This window comes from Ciconia boyciana, chromosome 1 (genome assembly GCF_034638445.1).
Source record: "Ciconia boyciana chromosome 1, ASM3463844v1, whole genome shotgun sequence".
Classification (NCBI taxonomy): Eukaryota; Metazoa; Chordata; class Aves; order Ciconiiformes; family Ciconiidae; genus Ciconia; species Ciconia boyciana.
Window position 1 is genome coordinate 134231518 of NC_132934.1, and position 27069 is coordinate 134258586.

A 27069-nucleotide genomic window follows, 5' to 3' on the forward strand; every position below is an offset into this window, starting at 1 on the left:
AATTTTTCTGTTCTTGCATTTCAGTACTTTAAGAGAATGGTATTCATAGTCCCATTTTTAAAAATTATCTTTTAAATAGCCTCTCATGCACTTGAAATGTTTAGCCCTTCTGAAAAACAACAACAATCCTTGCCTTACAAGATGACAAATAAATAAATAATTATGCAAACAAGCAAACAGAAGAGAGAAAGCAGGACACTGTCCCCACATGAAACAGAGGAATGTAAGCCTTCCATAACAGGCAATATTTTGAACTAACCCTATTAGTATCTTCCGTACAGTCTTCTCGTGACGAGCCAACAGATCTTGTGAGTGACTTATGCTGCACCTGTGGAGATAACAGTTGCAGGCTGTTTGCTCTGGCTGCCATCCCTTGCCCTATGCTTAAGCCACCCTCTGAGCCCTTTGACCTCACTCTGTCCCGGCTCACATACATAGAATGTCTATGAGGGCGCTGCTGTGAAGAAAAAGGACTGGTATAACCTAGACCATAGGAAAAAGATTCATGTGGAGCAGATAGAGAGTGGGAATGGCTTCCATCCATGTGATCTGGCAGTTTTAACTCCTCCATTGTTTTGGAGTGTCTTGTTGATGCTCTTCGGGTATCCAGGGTACCCTCACTGCGGTTATTCCTCCCGGACGGACTGAGCAAAGTTCTGTTATCACTGTGTCGGGGAGCAGTTGGACTGGTAGGAGAGTTCAAGTCCATACAGCTGGATGGAAAATACCTACTGCTGTTTGGTTCTGCAGCTTGGGCCCTGGCCTCAGAAAGGTTGCCCACGGATTTCGAGTCTGTCAGAACGCCATGGCTCTTTGACTTTGTCCGATACGAAGGACTCTTAGAAGACTGTGGGATAGTATCAATATAGCTGTGGCGACTGTGTTTATCGCCGGGTTGCAGTGTCCCAGTTTTGCTCTGAGAAGTTTCCATAAATGAGTGCCGGTTCTGCTGAGATCTGGTGTTAGACTTCAGGTACTTTGTGCCTGGACCATCAGAACTTTTTGGGTCCACATTAAAATCAAATTCTGTTTTTGCCTTTGTTTCCTTTGGGCTGAGAAGATGTGGCATGTTATTATTGGCTAGATCCTTGTTGCCAGATCCAGGTGTGTTGCTTGATTTTTTTGTATGCATTGGACTATGTGCAGCTCCAGGAAGATTTCCATTTAAAAAGCTTTCATTTGCTGGAAGACCCTCTTCTCTTGGCCCGCCAACCCCTAGTGTCTGTATATCCTTGCTGTTTGATCTGTGGTGTGACTGCAAAGCAGAACTTTTGCTGGCTTGATTTCTACATTAAAATGCATAAAGAAGCATTAATATACCAGATTACATATTCACGTATTAATAACTTCAACAAAAGTACACTCATTTCAGAAGGGAGTTGCCATTTAAAACCACAAAATTTAACTGCAGCAAGATCAAATACTGCCCACTAGGCATCAGAAGCTTCACTAAAATAACAGATTTGCAAGTGTTAGTACATTGTTGTTTCTTTCTGGTTGTGCACAAACTCAGCTTTGGTTAATGGATTTTGCTGACAAAAAAAAGCAAAGATGCAAAATCCAATCATAGAAATTCCAACATATATTTACACATTTATCCATGTGTGTTGAGTAATATATGTGCACATCAATAACGTAAGCACTACATTACGAAAATTAACTGTATATCCATTGAAAAAAATCTTAAGTACACCTGGCATATCAAAGTGAAGGTAGAACAATAAAGTATGTCAGCACTGTCAAAAAAACCTGATACAATCAATGCTCCAGGCCATCTAATATATGTCTGATTTGGAGGGGGAGGGGAGGGGAGAGGAGGGGGAAAAGAGGATACTGTGCTGGTAAAGACATTCAGATGGAGCGAGCCTGAGCTCAGTGCAGCAGAGCAAGCCTTGTAACACCAAACCCCAAACCAGGTCTACCACAGGAACCCCAGCTTTTGGGGAACTTGGCACTATCCCAGTTCTTGGCACACTAACTCGTCCCCAAAGCTGCACCCGAAATGCTCTGCAACCAGACTGACTTGGTGCAGAGCTAGTTGGTGATGTCCTTAATCTCTACTCTACTTTCCAGCTCTCCTGGTTTGGGGATTATGGGACTGAGATATGAGTTGGTTCTGCAAACACTCAGCCTGAATTTATTTGAGCAGGATTTATTATCTCAGGTTTTCCAGCATAAAACTAGTTCTGCTTCTGGACTTATGCTGGCATTGCAAACTAACTATGACTGAGCAGTGCTGCAGCTGTACTTGTTAGCCTTGATGGACCTAGGCTGGCTATGAACAGTTAACTTATTTCTGCATCAAATCTATGATAATGTAACTCATATATTACCGAGGGTTGAAGTGAGAGCTCACTGTACAGATGAGTTTGTACCTTCGTTGAACTTGTTGATAATTATAATTGGATAATGCTAGCCATTTTTATACTTAGGATTTTTGTACTACCCACTTTCAGTGATCTAATTATGTACTCTATTACAGTTTCCAGAAATTTAGCAATTTTAATGCCAGTTTAAAATATTTTTTAGTTAAAAGGAAGTATATTTTTTTAAAACTTAGAGATATAAGGAACCTAGTAATTTTAAATCAAGCAGCTAGGCAAGCCTTTGTATTAGACAAGAAGTTTCCCATGGATCTAGGTTTTCCTTTCTGATGCCACATCCCTAATGGTAAAACTTCTATCCTAAGTATCTATAAGGGCAGCTAAAACTTTTTGGTGTCTATCTCCAAAAAAGTATAGATTTTAAATGTCATCATCCCAAATCTTAAAATGCAAAGTAATTTTTTGAACCCCACAGGAAGAGCTAAAGAAAAACATGGCTAGGATTAAAAGCCACTATAATTCTACATACTTCAGAGGGCGACCTTTAGGAAAGCTTTTGTCAGAGGTATACCATGAGGCTTTTTGTACTGAAGTATTTTATCTACCAGTAAACCTGGTTCGTTGATGTATTAAAACCAGGTGGCTTCTCTCAAGCTATGAGGGTCCAACAAGGGAGTCACTGAGCAAATACACCCTGCTTTAAGTTCAAGTAGTCTAGACTTGATTCATAACTGCAACTGCAGACAAAATTCTGTTCATCCCCAATTTGGAGAATGATCAATGCACACAATTTTCAGGACATTTAGCCGCTAAAAATCCATGTGAATTTTGAACTTTCAGATATCAAAACCTTGGACAGATTTGCACATGTACAGTAATGGTAGCATTCCAAAGAAAAGAGCATTCCTTTGGAATCTCAGGCATCCTCCAAGCCACAAAATTCCTACTGTTGTTCAAGAAAAAGGCTAACATTTTTTTAAGACGGGTAAGCCAACTTATTTTTCCTTTGCCATATACAGAAATGGCTTAAAAGTTGTCTTTGTTTTTTTTTCAAGAAGCATTCAGCCTGATGCAGAAAGTTAGCAAAAATTTCAGCTTGAATAGCTATAATACAGTAAAAGTGTGTCTACTTCCTTTATTCAGTGAGGCAACATGGAACAGTATATATGTCTCAATGTGCCTCAACTGTCAAATGACTACTTTTCTTTTCTTGTAGATGATGTTGTATGTAAGCATGATAGCAACTCACTCATTGGCAGAGCAAACATCAGTGATGACGGTGACATGACTACATTTACCTGTTAGATAATGTGTTGCTGTCTACGTGGTAAGGTTTTCTCTTAGCTGACCGTGAAGGTGAGCTTCCACAGCGATCCAAGAGTCTTTGGGTTTGAAAGGAAGGATGGTTCAAACATTGTTCTGTCAAATATCTGTCTGCTGGATCTAACTTCAGTAAGTTCTTTGGAAAACAAATCCCAAAGTTTAAATGTTAGTACCTGTATTTGCATCAGCATCAGCAAAAAATATAACAAAATAAAGAACATCATTGGGATAGTTTTTTAATCTCCAGAGTTTCTGTGATTAGATGTAACTGCTAGGATAATGTTCCTCTGAGTCATTGTCGTGACTCTACCGACCACGTGGCTCTGTCGAGCAGAGATCAGCCTTTGTCGGTACACAAACCGTTGGGGAATCGAAAAGATTCACCCATCTCGCAACCCACCAACTGGGATGAGACAACCACATATGATACAAAATAAACACTTACAAAACCTATGCTCTAATTAAGTGATGGAAGGCCTCAGCCTTGCTTATTATGAAACATATATATGTGCTATATGTATATATGAATATATATACACATACATATATAGTTATATATGTATGCTTAAAATACAGAAAGATCTGAAATGTTTAAAATATGCTTTATGTATATACCCATACGTGTTTAAAAAATATGTATTTTAAACATATTTTTCAGGATATACCTTACAACGTTTTTTAGAATGAAAAATATTACATTTACCAGTAATGAAATACTACAATGAAACAGGCTTTACAAACAAACAGAACAAGCATATGGGAACATTCTTACAGAAACAATAATAGCCTTTTAAAGTTTGTATTTTAAAAAATATACAAATATGAGTTCTGTATTTTATTTCTAGGGTTCAAGTTCACCCATATTTTTAAAGAATCATCTAAACTGTTTACAATGCACTCAGAATAACATTTGCCTTGCAATTCTGTTAGATCTGCTGTGATTCTAAACAAAGACACTTTCTGACATGTAGAAAATATTTAATCACAAAATTGAAAACCCGTACGTTGGGTATTTTGATAAGTTTGAAAGGTTTCTTGCAGGAACAGGGCAATACAAAACTTATCTTGGAATATTTGAACATGCACGCCTGTCAGCAAGGATAAAAGTCTGAATGGCTATTAAGTAAAAAGAATAGCTATTTTTTAAGGGTTATATAGGTTGAATAGAGAACAACTCGATGTGTATATACGCATGTGTCTACACGCACACAATGCATACCTGTATATGCATTAACATAGTATTCAGCCACTTGACCACAAACTGGTTTTGCCTTCACAGGATCCCTGCACTTCAAAATGGAAAATGCTCAGGAAACAAAGCAAGCGGCAAACTACATTCCTATGTAGTTTGGTCATACAGTATGCAGTATCTTCCCTTCTCAAATGACAAACTGTGTACTGAATTATTAACTTTTTCTTTCCCCCTTTTTTCTGGTGCTCATCACTACAGGGGCTCAAATGGCCCAAACAAACATGAAAAGGCCACACGTGATTTCCACATTCCTCCTCAGAAGGGAGGATGTTCAGAGGCTTCCTTCAAGTGCCTGTACACTAACTTGCAGAGCCTGGACCACAAGCAAGAACTGAAAGTCCATAGGGAATCACAAGGCTGTGAACCTGCCTGGAATCAGAGTAGTGGAATAGGGCTCATGGCTGAGGCATGGTCACTGATGGGTACAGCTGGCTTCAGAAGGAAAGGGGTGGGGAGGGAGAAGAGTGGCACTACATATAATTGAGTTCCTGGATGGTATCAAATGCCAGCATGAAACAGAAGATATATCCCTTGACACTCTCGGGGTCAGGATTAGAAGGGAAAGCAACATCTGTGATGTTATGGTGGGGGTTTGCTACCAACTAGGCATTGAAGAGCATGAAGAAGATGAAGAGGACAACTCTCTACAACAACAAGCAGAAGTCTCCTGATCACAGGTCCTCAACCTCACAGCAGACTTCAACTATCCAGACATCTAGCCTGTGTAGATGATCCAGGAGATTTCTAGACTCTGTTGGTGGCAATTTCCTAGTGCAGCTGCTGGAGAGGTAAATCAGCCAAGGGCAGGACTTCACTCTACTTGACCTGCTGCTCACCAACAGTAACAAAATCTGGTAACAAATACTGGTAACAAATCTGATCAGAGAAGACAGTCTGAGCTGTAGTGACCATGAGATGATTACAGTTAGGATTCAAAGGAAGGGTAGAAAGATAAGAATCAGGGATAGGACCCAGGACTTCAGGAGAGCAAACTTCAGCTTCTATAGGGAATTACAGAGCAGAATCTCCTGAAAAACTGCCATCAGAGGAAAGGTGTTCAGGAGAGCCACTTGATTTTTAAATAAAATTTCTTGAGAGTTCAGGAACAAAGCATCTTATTGTACAGAAGACCACAAAATTTTGCATAAGGTCAGGCTGGCTAAACAGGGAGTTTCTTAATGAACAAAAATGCAAAACGGGAGTCTATAAGAACTAGAGTTAAGGACAGAATACAAAGGAGGACTATAAAAGCACTGTGTTGGCACAAAGGATAGGCCACTTCGGAAGGCCAAAGCCCAGCTGGACCTAAGGCAAGTGAAGAACATCAACAGTAAAAAGAAGGGGTTCTACAAGTATTCTAGTAGTAAACAGAAGCTCAGAGAAAATGCATGCCTGCTGCTGAATGGGGGAAGATAGCTGAATGACAGATGATATAAAAAAGACTGAAATACTCAACGTCTTTTTTGCCCAAGTCATCTCATGAAAAACCAGCTCCTAAATCACAAATACATGCTAGCAAAACAGCATGATTTGTGAAGGAGAGGGGAGGAGAGGAGCAACAAAGCAATGGGGCCAAATGGATGCCTCTTCATTAATCTAGTCCAGAAATGCTCTCTAAATAGAGATATATCAAGAACTCATTACTTTAGCTAACATAAGTTGAAGCGTGGGTTATTCAGTAATCTAGTAATCAGACCTGAGGTCCCTGAGAATGCAGATAATGAGGAACACACCAAGCGTGGACATGAGCCAGACTGTCCAGCGTCTGGAGAAGAGACAGGCATACAGCAAAGTATGTGCAGCATTCGTAGCATGCGACTTAACCACAAGTCTCTTCTGTTCTCTTCTTGTAGTCTTTTGCTCATTCTTTAGCAATGTTCCAACTCCTGAATTAAGTAATGTAGGTCAAACACAAAATATTCCCTCTACAGAATCCCTGACCTTTCTCACCCTGTAAGGAGAAATATGGACAGAAAAGTTGAAAAGAATTATTTAAAGTGGAATGAAATTATTTGGAAACCTGTGTTTGCCAAAAATTCAAGTGCTTCATTTCACGACTTTGTAACTTTTAAATCACACCAAAAGAACCAAAAGACATTGAGAGATAACATAAAAATTAGGGTAAAATGAAAATAAACCCCGCCTCAGCATGTGTAACAATGGTCTGAAGAATGATCTTGAAATTGCTGTTCTGCAATATATGCTGCTACAGCTTGAGCTACATCTAACTATGATGCCAGAAAAAAGTTTCTGTGAATTAGAAAATAGAGGAGAATGTATAATACCAAAACCAAGCAATTATATGCAGTGAGGTACCTAATTTTGCGGACTCCATGAAATCAGGATAAATCTATGCTGACTCTCTTCATAAGGCAGGGAGATTAAATGAAAGTCATTTGAACTGGTTGTGTTAAAGAAAAAGAGTAGAGCAAATCTGGTGGATTTCTGCTGACTACATCAATACTGCTAAAAGCAAGTAAACACCCAAGTATACCCCACAGCAAACAACCTCTTGTTTCCAAGACAACTGGCGCAGATGGGCTTGGGACCACACAATTCATTTAGAGTTGATTAGCCATATCCACGCTTCACATTCGTCCCAGATCACCTTTAATTCTTAGGTGGTACCCCTGTGATTCTAAACCTAATTTTTGACACTATGACTTTTTTCCCCCTGCTTACTGTGGATGAAATAATGGGAGGGTTGCACTGCAGCTTACCAAGGTGATGTTTTTATAGTACAATAATAAGGATAACAATATGTGTTGCATACCCAGGAATATGGCACAAACGCATAGCACAATGCTTTACAGTGTTTAGCCATTTTGAGGGGAGACAGCTTCTCCTGATGCCCTGTAAGAAACTATCTCAGGACCATATCCTAGTTTGTCCATGGATAACCAGCTGACTTGTTCCAAAACACAACTGAAGAGTAACTTAACATACATGCTGCGTAGAGGTGAGTGATAGCAAGCAGATTAAATGCTCAGGTTAAAAAAATAAAAATAAAAAATTACTGTGTGTCAACTTTGTCTTTGACAACTGTCCACATCCTCATGCTTATTCAACAACAACTGAACAACAACTCAGGTTAGCCTAATACTCTGTGGATTTATCTAAATAATCCATCATTACTAAGGTAACCCGTGCATCTGAATGTATGTCAGTGCGAATGCATATTGCTGCAAATGGTGGTGATTCTTTGGTCTGGACTATGTATTGTTTATCAAATCGGTCAAATTTGAACAGAGTCTCCCGGCCTTTGCAAGAGGTATTTTCCTGATTCCTAGGAAATATCAAGCCTTGCTACAGACAATAGAGATATCAAAATATCTCAAAAGGAAGTTCAGAAGTACTTTTAAGATGTATTATATTATGAAACAAAGATAAAAAGTCACTTACAGCTTTCCCTACGTATTACAGACAGAAAATAAAATACATTTTCCTACCTTCATAAGATCAAGCAATACACCACTTAAAATTCCCAAGTATCTTCTCTCTAAAGACTGTGGATGATTGACTGCTGGAAACTGTAAAAATAATATAGCATAAATATACTGAGAATGTAAACAAGGTATACATGAATACAATGTTTCAAAAAATATAAACTACACAGTGAATAAAGGCATGTAATTAATGGGAATCATATGCACAGAAAAAGTTAGTGGTTTATGAAACATTACAAAACATTATAATGAAACAACTGTTGATGTACAATATGCATCTAGTCAACCAAAGAAAGTATTCTTGATTAGTAGGGCAGTCAAAGAACCTCTCTCAAATGAGAAATAAACAACTTAGATTTATAAATGTGTTTGTGGCATTATGATTGGCAAGAGGTGGGAGATTTAAAATAGATTCAGAAATAACTTAAGTAATATATATTTTAAAAAAGAATTAAAAATAGCTTTGAGAGTATTTGAAAGTGCAAATACAGTACTAATTAAATACCAAAGATTAACAGACAATTCCAAAATGTTTTTAGTGAAAAACATCCAAAGCCCAAAGGTTTAAGGTTTAGGATTGAACCACTGACTATGATCATGCTGCAGTAAGAACTTGCAACACCATGAGAAATAGTGAACATTGCTGGAGGGCATCTTTTGTCAACTAGAGTCTGGACAAAACCCGATGAAGGCAGTATTTGAAACTAGCCCTGTCTGGAAAGAAGAACAGGACAGGCAGGGATGATGTGAAGAAAGAAAAAATAAAGCACAGAATTGGGGTATTTTGCTTACTTTGTAAACAAGGCAAGAGTCAAATCAAATGAAGACAGAATCTTTTCTTTTTATCAAATGAAAGAAAAGTTGCTCAATATTTCATTGCTATAACGTAACGCCAAGTATAATGAGTTGAAAAGAAACAGACAACAGAGATCCATTTCCAGACCCCAGCACATGCTGAACCGACAGCAAACAAATAGATAAACTGATTTCAGTGAGGTAAATTCAAATTTAAAAACTAAAAATATATGCCAGTGTTTTCAGGATTAGAAATTAAGGCTGGATTTCCACCAGAGGCATAAAAAACCCTCATAGATCCAATTTATACCAATTTTAGAGAAAATAACACATTTGAATACCAGAGAAGCCTCTGGAAAAAAACAAACCAAACCAAAACAACAATCAGCCAGCCTATTGGCATTAATCAGTTTATCCAAAACTACGCAACCGAGATCCAGACACTTTGTTAGCAGTTCCCAGAGTTGTGGAATTTGCCTAATACTATGCAAGTGTTTCATTTGCAGCCTGGCTGGATCCCATCCACATCCTATGTATTTTCTAAAAAGTCCTCTTAAGCTAACACATCAAAGCAAGAATACTGACAACAGGAAGCATGCAGTGTTCTCGTCTACTGGTACATAGAAGCCATCGCTATACGGCCAAATGGGCTCAAGTCATACATAAAATACTGAGTTATAGTTAAAAATCACTGAAAATACAAGAAAACAATGAAATTCAAGTCAGTGATTAAGACAAACAACAGCAACAAAAAAATCAACAAACTTGAAGATCAACGGACATTTTATGTGGAAGTTTGCTATAGCATAAAAACGTATCAGAACTATATGTTTGGTCTAAAATGTCAATGAGCAGGAAGTCTTAAAGACTTTTATTCCTTTACTTTCACTTGTGCACTTTTCAGCCCTCGCTTACATCTAGGGAATGTTACAGTTAGGTGCATCTATTTACACGGTCACCTTCCTCAGATTAAATACTAGCTTCAAACCTATGCTTTAAAGAGCAACCCAGTACAAATGGCCATTTCCAAAAATGCATTTTATTAGGAAGGAAAATGCATTGCATGTGCACTGTATAAGTGTTAGACCACTACGAATTGCTGCCCATAGTTCATATTGGCATTCCTTTTCATAGATTATATTATGTGAACTTTGAAGGAAAATGAAAGAACATTTGTTTGAATGTGTTTGTTCCTAAATAGTGTCTGCACTTTTCTTTTTACTTTGCTTTCTTTTGAGGTGGTTTACTAATGATTGAGGAATTTTTTAAGTCCAAGTCTGCTATGTTGATCTCAGATAGTAACTTAGATGAACCAAGGCTTCCATGCTTCCTCCACTTTTAACATGAACCAAATGGCAAAATATTCTTATCTTCATATAGAATGACCATCATAAAGAAGATTTTACATCTGGAATGATCAGGAGAACATGAAAATGTGCTGAAGCCATGCAAAGCAGTAATATGAGATGGCTACTCACTGTGATTGTTCAGATTTTCCAGATTATTTATAACTTATTTGTAGAACAATATTTATAGCCCTACATTACCACTCACATTTTCCATAAAGGCATAAGCCTATTGGTACTTTCTGATCCCATATTATTTTATTTCCTTGGGCCTTCAACATGACATGGATGTTTTCTTCCTCAAAAGGACTGAAAAGAGATCACTAAATACTCCCTAAACCTCAGGAGTGACGAAAACTCTGTGTGTATATATATATGCATGGAGGAAATGAGCAGGAAGAAAAGACAGAAAGTTTGCAAATGTGCATCTGTATGCATGTGCTTATGGTGCTGGAGTGTGCGTATTAGAATTTTTAAAATCCTGTGCTACAATGTGGTAGTACTCACAGTTATGGTAATGTGGAAATTCACAAAGCCTAAACATACGGATAAACAATTCCACATGATGGGCTAGTTTCTATCTTGTGAACACCCAGCACAGATCCAGCTTGTAAATAATAATTTGCATGATCACAGCACACCTTCTATCCGCTATGCAACAGAAAATCTTCCACTATTAAGCACTATGCCACATTCAGAAAAATGTACTTTTAAGGTTGTCTTATAGCATGGAATAAATTTTTCCCATGAAATAACTAATGAATATCACATTCTGAACCAACATTTTTTGTAGTATTTTTCATTTTTAAGCCATTATTCAGACTTTACTTCAGTATTCAAAAACTACTCTCTATTAGAAGGCATATGTCACTGTCGTCATGATTAGCATCCTGACTTTACAGATGGGGCTAAGAAGGCAGCAACATGTTTGAGCCCAAGTAATAAACCACCGATCCAGGATGAGAACAGAGATTCATAACTCTCAACCCTCAACCCTGTGCTAATCACATTAGGTCCATGCTGTCTTCTTGAATTACTGTATTTTAAAGCTACAAAATAAAGATACTTTATTTTCATCCTAAGACACTACAGAGCCTTTATCCAAATAAGATTACACTGCACAATTAGTACTGCTGTAAAATAATGTTGAAGAGGCAGTAATTTATTTTGCTTACAACTTTCAAAGCATTGCTTTCCTGATAAGGGGTATAAATTTTTTTAAATAGAAAATCCCATCCAGCCCACTGTTCTAATCAGGATCAAATACACACAGGACCTTGCAAAAAATGCTTGTCTAATCTTTTTTTAAACCCTCCACTGATGGATGGTCTACAAATTTCAACAAAAACTCTTAGGAATTAGCTATCCTTGTACCTAAAATAATTATCCTAACACCTTAAGCCAACTATTTATTTTCTTATCATCATCAGCTAACCCCAATTTATGGCAAGCTTTAACATGTTCTAAGACAACTAGGTCCTCCCTCTTTCCCCTTCTCATTCTCTAACTTTTCTCTTTTACAGAGTAAAATTCAAATCTCAAGTCCTTCGCACAGATCAGGTGTCCTAAAGCCTTGGTATGTCTCTTTAGGGGATTTTACACTGACAATTTCAGACCATTTTATCAAGATCATGAATTTACCTTTCTAAGCAATATTCATTAATAAAAAAATCTCAACCGAAACTGAATTACAAGAAAACATGACTACAATTGCTGACCAGGTATTGTTTAAGGTAATAGAGCTACTACTTATATATTGCTTCTGGGATTTTGCCATATTACACGTGCCAACTTGAGCAGCTTCTCAACACTAGTGAGTCTCTGTTATTACATGGTATTGGCAACCCCTGAAAGGGGAACAATGCTGTCAGTAGGAAGAGCTTTTTTACTCACGTGGCTTAAATCAACTCGCCAGGAATATAAGTCAAAAGGCAAAAAGTTCTTCTGCCATGATAGCGGCATCTATGGCCCAGATTTTTCCAACATAGTAGCCTGAAGACAGCAGGCATGAATTTTCCACACCCCAAACTGACAGAGCTATGCCACTAAACTTCACAGTGCAAACCTGGCAGGGTAATGCTAAGCTGGGTTATAAATGCTAACTTGGATGCCAAAAAAGTCAAAGAAATGAAAGAAAATTTTTAATCAACTTTTAACAGTAAATCAAACATATTTATACAACTTAACACTGGTGTAATCAGAATTTTACTTTGAATTATGAATGCCTTATAATCTAAGTATCCTTTACTTACACAGAAACACATGCAATAGATAACGCACAATGTAAATGAAAAGAACCTTCACAGCAACAATTACAACAGTGTAAATACTGTGTGAGTAAATTAGAACAAAAGAACAAAGCTTTCTCTTACCCGCAAGCCATGAAAGCGTGGGTTGCTGTAGAAGAGCTTCATCTGCTCGGCTGGCAGCGGGCCTAGCACCTTCTGAATGGTAAAGAGCTGGTCAATCTCGCTCTCGCCAGGAAACAAGGGCTGCCCATCACTCAGCTCTCCCAGGATACAGCCTACAGACCACATATCCACAGCCTTTCCATAAGGGGCTCTGTAAAGTGAATGCACAATGTTTTTCACCCACTGACACTGTCCTCTTACTGAGCTGTTTCATTTTATTGGCCATATTTCCCATGGCCTGCTTCCTTACCACACAGAAAAATAAACTTTGATATTAAAGAAACTACCTCAAATACCAAGCCCTCTGTTTCTGCCCTGGATTGCCTGATGTATCACTGCTTGAAAAGGCAGGAGAGGAATTCTCAAGTACCCCCAGGGATCTGGTTGCCTTTGTGAAAAGTCTTATATACAAGAATAATCTTTTTGACTGCGAAGCAGTTACCATTCCATGTTAAAGTAGCACTAACTTCCCTTCTCTCCAGGGGTTAATGACTGTGCTCTATTTCTGCATTACATTTCTTTTTCCATTGTGCTTAATAGGTAGATAGGCATACTGGGTCTGGCCACTGGGAGAACAGAAATTGTAAGAAATCTTTGTTTCAGCATTCATGCAGAGAATTTTTATTAGAGAGACAACAGAATGCCCCTGAAAACCATTCCTTAAAAAACACAGGTGAGGAAGCAATGAAAGCATCATAAAATAAGTAATTCCTGTTTTGGAGCAAAGCCACAGGTGGGATTTTGGGGAGCAATTCTGATGGGTGGTCTCCAAATATGCAGGCAATGTTGTGTGGTGGGGAGAATGGCACCTGGTATTTTAAACTGCTAATGACAAAATAAGCTAGGTCAGCAATGAAGAGGTGGAGGGAACTAATCAGAAACAAAACTAAATGGTGTGAGTGTTACACCAGCAAGGGCTATACCAGCTTTTCTTGAGACTACATACAAGGGTATTCAGTGGAAGAACAGGCAATGTGGGTGCTCTAGTCAGGACAGGCTACAGGCTTAAGAATGGTTTGTAAGACATGTAGAGCGGAAAATCGGAATACAGAGAATGGAAGTTTGTATGAAGAGGAGAGAGTGGTAGACTACTGCAACATTCAATCTAAAGGCACGAACACTGAAGAAACACAGAATCTTTTTGGATTCTGTGTCTGATTTTCACTCTAAGGTTCTGTTCCTTGGCAACTTGTTTAGCCCCCTACCTCAACTGTGCAACGGCTAATGCATTACATACTTTTGGCTTTTAATTGTTCCTACTATAGACTGAAGCAACTCTTTCTGTACACCCAAGTTCCTGCTTGTTGAATTTGTAAAAAATTTTTGTAGACATCCAAGTTATTCCAAGAATCTCTTTTGGATGTTTAGGTTTTGAGCAGAATGACCAGAGAATTCTTCTCATGTCAAAGAAAAAGCATATAAAAAGAATAAAGACTGGAGCAAAGATTGAACTGAAAACATATTTCATTGAGTCTCTTCTTTTTGAAACTTGTAATCCAACAACTCAACCTCTGTTTCAAGAGATTTTTAAGTTACAGCTGGCTTGCCTATTTCTGGAATAAGACAACATCAGAAGTTGCAGGTGACAAATCCTATCCTAAATCTGTTCTCTTCGCTCCATCCTTATGCTGATGATTAAAGATGTTTAGAGAGAGAACACCCTCAGACTAAAGAAAAAAAAAATATCTGACTTTTTCCTATTGATTACTCATGATTAGTTACTTCACTTTATGGGGAGGGCACTTGACCAGAGGACCCTGTAACCCTTGTGATGATTTAGTTAGGTGAAGGTGAGAAAGCGTTTCTAGCTGGACAATAGCCTGAGTGAAACTACAGGCCCCCTGAGATGCCTAGTGCAGGAGTCTACGGTAGCTAGGAAAGCTGAACTAGGACACCAAAATTTCAAGAACCGCTTGCCTTTCAGAATATGCCATGAGACACTGCAGTCCTTCCAAACAAAATCAAAAGTTTGCCCCATTGGAATAGGCTGCTGACAAGGAACCACCAGCGGCGAAGCAGAGCATCCCAAAACTCCTGAAGTACTACTACTACAATGGCTCCATGGGTTCATAATTCCCTCACTAATCTTGCATAGTGACTACTTGTGGATGTGCTGAGAGACTCAATGTTCGTTCTTTCTGTGATGCTGCTAGTCCAACCCACCCATTAGGTCAGGTCTGAGTGCCAAGGAAGGACTAGGTTTTCTCCATGCTACAAAAGCAACACAGACGAGAACAGACTCCAAAGCCAAAGATCTGCTCTTAAGATATTTTGTGCCTGTACTGGAAAGCTGAGGCTCTGTAAGCAAAACAGTTTGTGAGAGTGCAACTAAAAAAGCCTACCTTTTTTATTACGACAGAAAAACAAGCACATCTTTATTTGCAACCCCTACAATCGACAGGTTTCTCCACTGAAATGTGAAATGGGGAAAAGGTTGCTGTAGGCTGGGGCCTTGGAGAACAAGCTAGGGTTACAACTGAGGAAGGGCTAAAACTCCCTTTAGGCAGGGACCATTACCCTTCCTTGCTCACAAGGATAAAGGAAGCTGAATCACAGTTTAAGAAGTTTCCATTATTTACTCTGTAGTCAAACAGAAACAAATCAGAAAATGCCCATTTCTTAAGGCAGTAGCAGAGTAAACTGCAACTTTTTTGTTTGAAAAGGCATGCTCAAGACTCCTGTTCTGCTGACTGGCAGGATCAGTCTTGTCAGATTGTAACAGGCAAACAATGCAAGAGTGATGTGGCTGGATAAACGAAATTACTCCTATAAGACAGAGAGATCACAAATCAGAAGTACTATAGTCTATTCTGGCACAAATTAGATTCTCCAAAACATGTTTTCATCCAGTAATTCGGTGTGCCTTAAAATCTACTGGCTTTTAGAAACATTTTGTCATCAAAGGGTACAGAGTACTCCACTAACAGTTACCTGAGGCTCTCCAAAGTGAGTAGATTTTGGATGTTCTGTGAATAATTAGGCAGCAATTTATCTTCTCTCCTGAAATTTAAGTCTTGAACTTTATCGCAAACCAGAAACTTCTCTAGGACACATTTTAAAAATTGAAAAAGTAAAACTGTATTTGGTAAAATGTATGTATTTAATAATTCTGGGAAGACTTTTGAATATTAGATGCTTATTATAAAGATTTGGTAAATGCAGGGGAAGGGGGAATGGGTAAGATGAGTGTCTGGGAAATAGAACTGCATTGCCAAGAAACAGACATCACTTTGTGCCAGAAAAACTTGGCATTAAAAACATACACCAGCAAAGCTGAAGTCATATGCGTTAAACACACATACCCCCTCCTTTCTCTACAAGCTAATCAAACAAATTTAGTCAATTACAAACAGATGTGATTCCTGCTAAATTTCCTTTGGTAATGAAACAGTTTTAAAAACTGCAGGTCAGATTAATACTATGTCTGTCAAGCTTTTCATATCTTTCCTCCTAAATCTTCATTACTACTATAGACAAAGAGTAAAACATTGTGTAACTAAAAAGGTCACAACTGATGCTTTCTTTCCAAGTCTTTTTTTATACTTATATATACACATACACACATGCGTATGGAAGCTTACCCATTTTCTCCAAAATATGAAAAACTGAGCTTTGAGGTTTTTTAATGGCAACTTTAACATACTATTCTAAGTGTAACAACGCAACTGCCTACCACTTTGCTTAATATTAGCACAGCTCTGGGAATACCGGGATGACTTTATTGACAGAATAATTATTACCTAACACTTCACCTATTTAAGAAATGTCTAGTTCAGTGTTAATCAAAGCTTCCAACAGACTTGTTTCTCAGCAGCATGAAACATTTTGCTTAAAGAATCTTATGAGCGATCAGTACTTTTTTGATTCATCCTGTGGCTAACAGGATGAATTTATTTCTTACAAATAGAATTATTTCTAGAATATTTATATATAAATACATATATGCTATACATACAGGAATTGTATTCTATGAGAGCGATCATGTAGTTTAGAATAATACACTGTTAAACTTGATAGTAATGGGAAGATGGTATATAGTAGATTTCCAGTTATCTTTGTCTCTTCCTTTGCCCTTTTGGGTCCTATGAGTTTGTTCATATAGTATCTGAAAATCTATGCAACCTCGTGAGGTAGTAAAACACTCATTTTACAGATTAATAAAAGAGTAAAACTAAATTGTCCAGCTGAGGCTACTCATGTAACTACTGCTTTCACATGCAATGCAACACTAACTTCTCAATGTTTTATTAAAATGATTCATACAGCCTCCTTCAATAAATTCTTCCTGACTAGTAAAAAGCTAGCACCATCCTTCTGAGCCACTTCAGCAGTGCTGGTAAAGGGTAATTGGGAATGAAAACCAAATCATAGTTTTGACCCAAAGGATGAAGAGAACTAGGAGTGTAGCGTGGTGAAAGCTGCACTGCCATTGCTTTGTGATGTGCACCACAAGGCTGATGGAACATTTCAGGCTACAGGACTACCATGGAAACCTCTTCTAAAGGGAAAGGGGGGTGGGGGAGAGCAATCTGAAGTACAGCTGTTATAATTCAGCTTCATATTTTAATCAGTTAAACACTGCTCAGCTCAAGACAGGTCAACATGTCAATGATTCATGCCAACTTACTGGAAATTAACAAAAATTAATGAAAATCTGGAAGCCTCTTGAAATCTTCCCTTTAAATCAACCACAGCTCTCCATGGGTAAATCTTACAAAAGGTGCTTGAAAAAAATCTAAAGAATCAGTTAAGATTTATCATGGCAGTTCTACAAACTTTACTTACCCAAGCAAGAGTTCAGGTGAGCGGTACCATCTGGTAGCCACATATTCTGTATAGTTAGCATTGCTTCCTTCAGAGAGATTACGAGCAAAGCCTGTCAAAGAAAGAGTGTGAAAGATTATATCCTATTTTAAATACAATATGTATATCACCACTGATTTTGGCAGTAAGAGTCATGCCTATATATGTATATAAAAGAAAATTGTTTACAACCCCTAGTGCAGAATGATGTCTCCAACAATTGCTTGTCTACTGAAATGCAAGCTTTTATTGATACGACAGTGAAAGTCAGCATGTCTGCTTTAATGACTACTTTACTTGTGTACTCTCCTCAGAAGTCTGTGGGGTTTTGCTATTACTTTTGGTGCTTTACCATAATCAAAACAGATTGATAAAAGTTACCTGTCAGTATGCCATGCAAGCTATTGAACTATTACCACTAAATTTCACTGAGAAGCTGTTTGCAGAAGACTCATAACATTAGAAATGTAACATCTGCATGGGGAGTAGACTCTTCCAGTCATTGATCCTAACTACTACAGTCTCACTGCATTCAATTGTTTAAACTGCTCAAGAAACTACATATTATTCTCATCTAAGGACACTCCTTCCCTGACCTGGCAAGGAACAGGGTCATCTCCCCAAAACTACAAAAGGCAGGAGTCTACCAAAGATCAACAAAACCACTTTATATCTGCATTTGGCTCACTCCATGTGTCGCCTTCCCACCTGCTTTAGCATCACTTTCATAACAAGGCTTTTAGTGAATTAGGATCAGAAACCAAGTCCAAATTAACTTCATCCTCCACATCATTTTGTTAATAATTTTTTTTTAAAAAAAAGTATACTTATTTCCAATTGTACCAAAACTTAACTTCTGTCCTAAGGCATAACAATTAAGACCACCGACTGTGAGAAGAGAAGAGTGCATGTACTGGAAAACCCAGATGTGGGAATAATTTATATTTTTGTTTTCATTCTCCTCCATTTATAAAAAGGCAGATGAGCACCACAGTAATGATGTTACTGGATTCTTCATGTAGAAGTACTCTAGGGCAGAAGCTGGCATTGTTTTCAGGAAAGTATCAAGTGTCTTACTGTTTTCAAACAAATGATTAATAATAAGGTGAGACAGGACAGACAGATCTCAGCAGCAAGACTCCAGATGTGTAAACTCGTTACTAGAGCTCAAACTGAGACAAATTTTGGGGACTGAAATGCAGAAGTAACATTTTCAAAATGCTTTCTTACTGGGATGTGGCATTACAACTTGGTCCAAAAGTCACTTCAGTGAAATCACTATGAGTCTTTCCATTATTGCATGAATGATGAAGAAAGAATAAAAATTCCAAAGCGTTGCAGAGGTGTAAGGCATAATTTCATTTGCAGAATCAATAAGTGCTACTTAAATGCAATAGTCATTCTTCTTTGTATCTGAGTTCTTATGCAGAAGCTGCCAAAATTGCTTTTCCCACACAATGATGCTTGTGAGGTTGTAATTTTATTTTTTTTTTTTTTTTTTAGTATTCTGGCAGTGTATCTCATTGGGCAGCTTAGTGTGAAGGAGCCCAGCCCTGCTCATCCCTGTGGAACACTAATTTACTCCAAGTTGAAGTAAAGGTTTGGATGCAGATTATTATTAGACTAGTGATTTGAGAAAACAATTATAAACTTGTCCCTGACAGAGGTTACAGCTGTTACTTTTTGCAAGATACCTCTACCATCAAGAGTTTAGTTTACCTTTAGTAAACTAAAAGGCATGTATGATGAGGAATAGATATTTCAAAGTTGTCCCAAAAGAAAAGTAATTCTGAACTGTTCCCATAAAGTCTAGTGAACATTACTGATGCTGCTGGAGAAAAGCTGGAAAGGAATTTTTTATTACATGTAACATTGGGTTTAGATAAATTTCTAAACACTTCTATATTTAGAACTGCTTAGGCAGCCCTGTTTCTGTTTCAAATTACATGACCCACCTGATTAATCTTGTCAGTGAAGAATCCATTCATGTGTTTAAAGAAGAGAGGGAGATAACCAGGAGCTACACTGAAGAAATGGGACAGCCAAACTGAACAGTGTGGGAAGTCCCAAACTGAACTGGGGGTGGGGGGGAAGGTGTCACATGATACAAATAAACACATGTGCTAATGTAACGCACCAGGCTGGCAGCCCATGTGCACCAGAAGAATCAACAGGTCAAGGATGCATCCTCCTCCCTCCAGGCCAGTCTATTGGAACTTGGTCACAGTCAGCAGCTACTATGTCCAAAGATCAGCAGCAGCTAACATAGCCTGAAAAAAGGATCACCCCCAACTTTACAGACTAGGCGCAGCACAGATTTGATGTGGCAAGACAGAAAGGAAAATTATCATCATGGCCTTCACTGCCATCTATATATTGTTGGGTGATGTATGAAATTATTTTACGGATTCACTACTGCTCTGACTCTATGATACCATGCTGAAAGATGATGGTCAGAATTAATAATTCAAGAAAGCACAATACCTTTCTAAGGGCACAATTACTTTTTTTTTTGTCATGGTGGAGTTAGCTTATTGTTTCTTCCTCCAAATTGTGCTGAGGTATTGGGAAGAATTTTTTTATATAAAAATATGAGAAGGTAACTAGGGAGAAGATTAGACCAAGCCCTAAACAGTGAGAAGGAATAGATTAGAACATGAAGACAGAAAGCGATTTGGGCGAGAGCAACTATGAAAGCAACAGAGTTTGCAAATGCATCACGATGCAAGGAGGGAGAACAAGCAAAATAAGAGATTTCAAGAAAGGACTTTAAACAACTCAGAACAGGGTAGGAGAGATGTCAAGGAAAAAGGTGTGAGGAAAAAAGAAGATTGTCAGTTTCTTATAGAGAAATAAGGCAAATTTAAGTTAGATATAAAGTAAAGCATTCTAACATTAATGACATGTAAGTACTTAAATAGGTGCCTAGGAACACTAGGGAACCTCCGTTACTGAGAATTTTAAGAATAAGCTAAGCAAATACCTGTCAAGAATGACACAGACATGCTTAATCCTTTCTTTGAGTAGGTGGAAGAACTAGAGAATTTCTTGAGGTCTTTTCCAGTCCTGCATTTCACAATTTCTATGCTTACGCATCACATCACACAGAGATTAAGAGATTGCTAAAACAAGTAATTTTGAAGCTCTGGTGTTGAAACAGCAAACACACTAGTCAGAAAGCCTAACTACTTCCAACAGTCAAGATGCATCTGCTGTAATCGGCATTTTGTACTGTTCTCTTTTTCCACTTCTATTGGCAGAAATGACACCCACACAACATGTGTCCAGGCAAGCACCACATTCAATCTCATTTTTATCTAGCACAATATGTACAGAACACAAGGCAGAAGGATTATGAAGAACTATCTTGTTAAAAAATTATGAACTTTTCTATTAAAACTGTTTTGTCCGCTGGGCTATTCGGAAACACCCAGTTACTTCAATATCTGCATTGGGATGGATGCACAGACTTTTTCTTTGCATTTGTTATCACATGATGTATGATGGCACTATGTGACAAGTATCTGTGTTCCAAGACATGATTGAAGTTAGGCAGGCAGACAGCATACATTAAATCACGTTAAAAGGCGAATTCTTATATCCTAATCTATACACGTTCAGGAAACGCTTGTGGCTAATACAATTCTGACAGACATTTTACAGTAATAGCGTAAGCTACTAGCAATAAGGCTAAAAAATTAAAATTGATCCCAAATTATAAGAGTTGCTTGGGATTTTAAATTCAACTAAACCTGAAACATTGATCGAAATTCAAACTAACCCACATGAACATAAGAACAAAGGAAATTCCCATAACTTAGTTTGCCTCCCTTGAGGTTGTGCCAAGCACCATAAGTACCCTGCGATTCCATGTCTTTCCCAACAGTGGAAAGAGAACGTGGCTGGAGCGTACGGCATGAGCAAGGCAACAGACCAGCACATCACTGCTGACAGAATTCACATCATCTATACCTAGTGAGCAAACTGTCATCCAGAACATGACTGTACAATTTGTTTGGCTTTTCATTTTCCTGTAATACTGCTGCACAAAGGATGTCGACATGAGTTCACACGCCCGAAGATCTGTTAGCGGATGGCATATGCTAACTCTAACGGTGACTGTTATTTTCACAGAATCACAGAATGACACAGGTTGGAAAAGACCTTTAAGATCATCGAGTCCAACCGTAAACCTAACACTACCAAGACCACCACTAAACCATGTCCCTAAGCACCTCATCCAAACGTCTTTTAAATACCTCCAGGGATGGGGACTTCACCACTTCCCTGGGCAGCCTGTTCCAATGCTTGACAACCCTTTCGGTGAAGTAAAATTTCCTAATATCCAGTCTAAACCTTCTGTGGCACAACTTGAGGCCATTTCCTCTTGTCCTATGGCTTGTTACTTGGGAGAAGAGACCGACCCCCACCTCTCTACAACCTCCTTTCAGGTAGCTGTAGAGAGCGATAAGGTGTCCCCTCAGCCTCCTTTTCTCCAGGCTAAACAACCCCAGTTCCCTCAGCCGCTCCTCATGACACTTGTGCTCTAGACCCTTCACCAGCTTCGTTGCCCTTCTCTGGACACGCTCCAGCACCTCCATGTCTCTCTTGTAGTGAGGGGCCCAAAACTGAACACAGGATTCGAGGTGCGGCCTCACCAGTGCCGAGTACAGGGGCACGACAACCCCCATCCAAAAAACGAGGGAGGGCGGGCGAGCGGAGGAGGGCCAGGGCAGGCTCTGCCCCATGGCCGGGGAAGGAGGCGGGGGTGAACAGTTCCCATCAGGGCCCACTCACGCTCCTATTGGCTGTTCCCGCTTGCGATGCTTTTAGCCCCGATTGGAGCACACGTTGGTCAGGGGCAGGCACTGCCCGCTGATTGGTTGTTAAGCTCTACGCAAGTCAGCGATTGGGCCCCCTAACCACCCACAGCTGGCGCAGGGGGTGCAGAGGGAGTAAGGCGCATGCCGAACCGCCCTTCACCCGCTGGAGGGGCCTGGCCTTGCCAACGCCAGTGGGGTTTGCTCTGCAGCGGCAAGGCCCTGAAACTAAGCACGGGTTAGGGGAAAAATCCTGCCCCACCAGCTCTGGGCAACGCTGCCAGGGCAGCCTGGGCACAGAGCTGCCAGGGGAGGGCGGCCAGAGCGGTGCAGAGAGGAGGCCTGTGGATACGGAAAGGCAAAGGCAGAAGAGGGCACCGCGGAAGGGTGGGTACCCTGGTGTTCTGTCAGAGCTGTGCAGTTCTTTGCGCTGCAGAATAAATTGCCCTTAATTCAAAGAACTCATATGGGCCAAATCTTCTACGGCTTTTCCTAGAACAGTTATTGTTTCTGAATGCTTAAGCAAAAATGCCTTTAGGATTAAAAGAAATAAGCAGCACTGCAAATGACAAACGCCTTTTTTGTATTCCTAAAAAACTATTTCAATCTATTTTTTTAGCAGTTCTTCTTTTCATTCAAAATTGCAGAGGTTTGAAATGACAGCTTTCAAACTGCTCTCACTGAAAAGTGCCCATGGGTAGCACCATGGAATCAGTTTTTATTTACCAAGCCAAACTGTTTAGAGGGAACAATATGTTATTCTGTGTTTATGTAGCAGTTAGAATAAAAATACAGATTGTTGGAACAGTGTACACTCCACCCTGTTGTCTTCTGGGGATTACTCACATGGGCAAAGTTCACCTTGTGCTTGGGTGCTGATTCTTCAAAGCCTTAAAGCTGACATTAAGCAGGTATTGATAGGTCAGGAACCATCAAAGTTAACATTACACATACAGCTCTATCCTCCAGCCATTAATCGTATGTGGACACATGACTCCTTGATTAACATAACAATAAAAGTTGACCTATAACTACATACATAACTGTCCATGAAAGCCAGTGGTTCAAAAAGTATATAAAAAGTATAAGTTTATTGTGTCTTTACTAAACAAGGAAGAATTATATTTTCTTTTAATACACAAGCCAGATAAACCTACAGTTTGCTAGCGTCCTAATCAGCTTATTATCTGTGCTGCTCTCAGCTGAGTGCTGATAACACTGCTAGTAAAAACCTTGTCAAACATAGGAAGAGATAAATGTAGCATTTCTATTGACATGTTAATACAGGTATTTCACAGGGTATGCAAATTAAGCCCAGGGATCTTTCAAATTAAAGTACTAGCCACAAACCTGAAGAAGTAATAAATTCTGACCACTAAAAGGGTTTTAAATAGTACATACTGTAGAACTCTTATAAGAATAAGGCAAAACTCCACTGCAAGAGATTTTCTTTAAAAAGCTAAGAAGCAGGTATCTATCTATTGAACTTACCAAAGTCGCACAACTTCAGAACATCATTGTGGCTTATTAAGAGATTCTCTGGCTTGATATCTGGAGTATCAGAGCGAGAGAGAAAAAAATAATGCTGTTAATGTCTCTCTTTAATTTTGAACTTTGTCAACAAATATTATTTCATTATAACATATTTAGAGATATTCATGGAATCATAAACGAAGCATTACAAGAGCAACTGCTGAAACAGCTTCCAGCAATTCAGTTTGTGAGCATGCAGAATTAATTTTCTGCCTTTTGAAGTCTTTTAAAGTGTTTCCCAACAAAATATGGGAAGATAAAAGGTGCTTACAGATATTCCTGGGCAGCAAACCAATATGCAGAATATTGCATATTGCAAAATAATGAAAAGAACTGACATTTAATTACCCAGTTAACCAATAAAATATTAAGTGTGTTGTGCTCAACATTTTCAGTTATGATGATCTTCTTGATCACCTCTTGTCATTTGTTTAGAAAAAATACGTTGCCTGGTTTTAAGCTTGTTTTTTTATTCCTATATAGATATCATGGTATCCATATATGGTATATTTTTCAAACTATATTTTACAATATATTTTCAGACTCTTGCTTATGTTTGATCAGTCTCAAATATAAATAGCATATTGTATGAGAATTTTAATTTATTGGAAACATTAATTAGAAATGTTACTCTTGCAAAACCACAAAGCAAAATACAATTTTATTAAATCAGGATAAAATACATAAAACTAAATAAAGTCACACATCAAGATATGTACTTAAGTGCTTGAAGCTTAGGGGAGATAGTAAATATACAGAGCTGAAAGAAACTGCCTTGAGAAGTAAAACACAGGGGACCAAGCTTTAAGTTCTGGGTTATTTTTCTCCTAATATTCTACTATCAAATTCAAAAGTGAAATGACTGAGTGCCATGAAATGTTTAAAAAAAATCCTTTTCCTTTGCCAACGTTTGTACTGCAGTTTCACTTCATTGTGCATATGATACAACCTTTATTCATACCCCAAAGACAGTGGACAGCAAGCTTTATAAGTAGATGAACTTACTTTTTAAATGATCTGAAGTCATGCAACAGACTTAAGACCCAGCCAAATTTACAGATTTTTTTTTTTTTCCCTGTTGATCTAGAATCACAGAATCGTTTAGGTTGGAAAAGACCTTTAAGATCATCAAGTCCAACCATAAACCTAGCACTGCCAAGTCCACCACTAAACCATATCCCTAAGCACCACATCTACACCTCTTTTAAATACCTCCAGGGATGGTGACTCCACCACTTCCCTGGGCAGCCTGTTCCAATGCTTGACAACCCTCTTGGTGAAGAAATTTTTCCTAATATCCAATCTAAACCTCCTCTGGCGCAACTTGAGGCCATTTACTCTTGTCCTATGGCTTGTTACTTGGGAGAAGAGACCAACACCCACCTGGCTACAGCCTCCTTTCAGGGAGTTGTAGGGAGTGATAAGGTCTCCCCTCAGCCTCTTTTTCTCCAGGCTAAACAACCCCAGTTCCCTCAGCCGGTCCTCAGAGGACTTGTGCTCCAGACCCTTCACCAGCTTTGCTGCTCTTCTTTGGACACAATATAAAGCAATTGCTTATATTTATGTTAAATGCAAATTACTTCAAGCTGTAATCTTTCCCTTTAGAAAGCAAATTCCTACCCGGGGCTTATTTCCATGTGGAGAACTACACACTTACCTCTATGAACAATATCATTCTTATGGCACCAATGAATTGCTTTAATTAGCTGGTAGATATAGCTTTTCACTTTTTCTGGTGGAACTCCATTTGGCATTTCTTCTAGCAATTCAAGCATATTCTAAATGTTTAAAAGACACATTATTTAAAAGAGTTACATTGTAGTTGCTAGAAGAGAACACGCTTTCAGCATTCTGAAGCAACATACTTAGGCCACTGAGCCTGGCTATGCAAAATCAGTAGTTTAACATTCAAGGAGTGTATTTTAATCATAAGCATACTGCTAGCTGTTTTCATTCTAGAGAAAGCACTTGTGAAGACAACAATCCTTAAAGGAGAACCACAAATATACCACAAGTCCTTAAAAGACTGTCATCAAACCACTTAGCCTAAAACTTCTAACAAGTCATTTAGTTACAAAAAGTTGCTTGAACAGAAACACCAGGTCAGTGTGGCTATATGAAAAGTTTAGTAGAGCACAGCATTTCGTAAATACCCGACTGCTTTAATATACCGTGTTCTTCATTATTAAGCTAGTTCTGCTGCTTTGACATAGCATGATCGTGATTCATCACGAACCATGTCTGTATATGAATGGGTATAGTTAAAGCAACACAAGCCTGTTAGTGCAAATGAAGTAACAGATACAAAAATGCCTCACAGGGGCATAAACAGTAACCTAGGGAGTATCCTATAGTTATATATCAGCTATATTGATCTTAGACATATTTGCACTACAGTAACTATGGCCATATTAACTGTTTTATGGATATACCTAGGGAAGAAAATAAACTGATTGTTTATACTAGTAAATTTCCTCTTTGAAAAAGGACATTTAGATTCCCATTATGTGTGCAAAAACAGAGACGTGCTAAATTAGAAGTACAATGGAGTTTGTACTCTGCATCCTGAATGAATAACGGGCAGCAGCAGCCCACTTGAAGACAGAAAGGTCTTATTTACTGAATACTAAAATAGAAATAAGTTTTTTGGCTATATTGCCTTACACAACTCATTTAATTATAGATTTGAGCATTTGTAGATGTTTCATTTAAAATAAATTTACCTTGACTTTCACAAACATTTTCTTTAGCTGTATAATCAAATTTTTGAGGTTTGTCTTGTAAGATATTTTAATGAACACAAATATAGGACAAAACAAATGGAGATTTTGATAATATTTTAAAACATTTCTAAGTTTTGCAACCTGTGAATAAATACTGGAACTTATGTGCTTGAGTGTAAGTTTCCTTAGAAATACACTTCAGATCTGAGAAAAGGAACCATACTGATTTTAGTTAGACTCTTGTCCACACAGAAGCCTGTGGATCTGGGTAAGTCAGTCAAGAAGTTAGTGTT

General features: G+C 38.5%; 1 protein-coding gene across 4 annotated transcripts in view; it reads right to left on the reverse strand.

The window, feature by feature from the left end:
* CDKL5 (cyclin dependent kinase like 5) overlaps window positions 1–27069 on the reverse strand; it is a 142821-nt gene that overhangs the window by 27336 nt on the left and 88416 nt on the right. For all 4 annotated transcript variants that reach the window (XM_072849174.1, XM_072849152.1, XM_072849168.1 and 1 more), the window contains exons 6-12: window positions 25711–25831; window positions 24012–24071; window positions 17683–17773; window positions 12859–13048; window positions 8349–8429; window positions 3623–3783; window positions 260–1286 (exon numbers count right to left, since the gene is read on the reverse strand). In XM_072849174.1, the coding sequence (XP_072705275.1) occupies window positions 260–1286; window positions 3623–3783; window positions 8349–8429; window positions 12859–13048; window positions 17683–17773; window positions 24012–24071; window positions 25711–25831 (1731 nt within the window). The remainder of the gene's footprint in view (window positions 1–259; window positions 1287–3622; window positions 3784–8348; window positions 8430–12858; window positions 13049–17682; window positions 17774–24011; window positions 24072–25710; window positions 25832–27069) is intronic.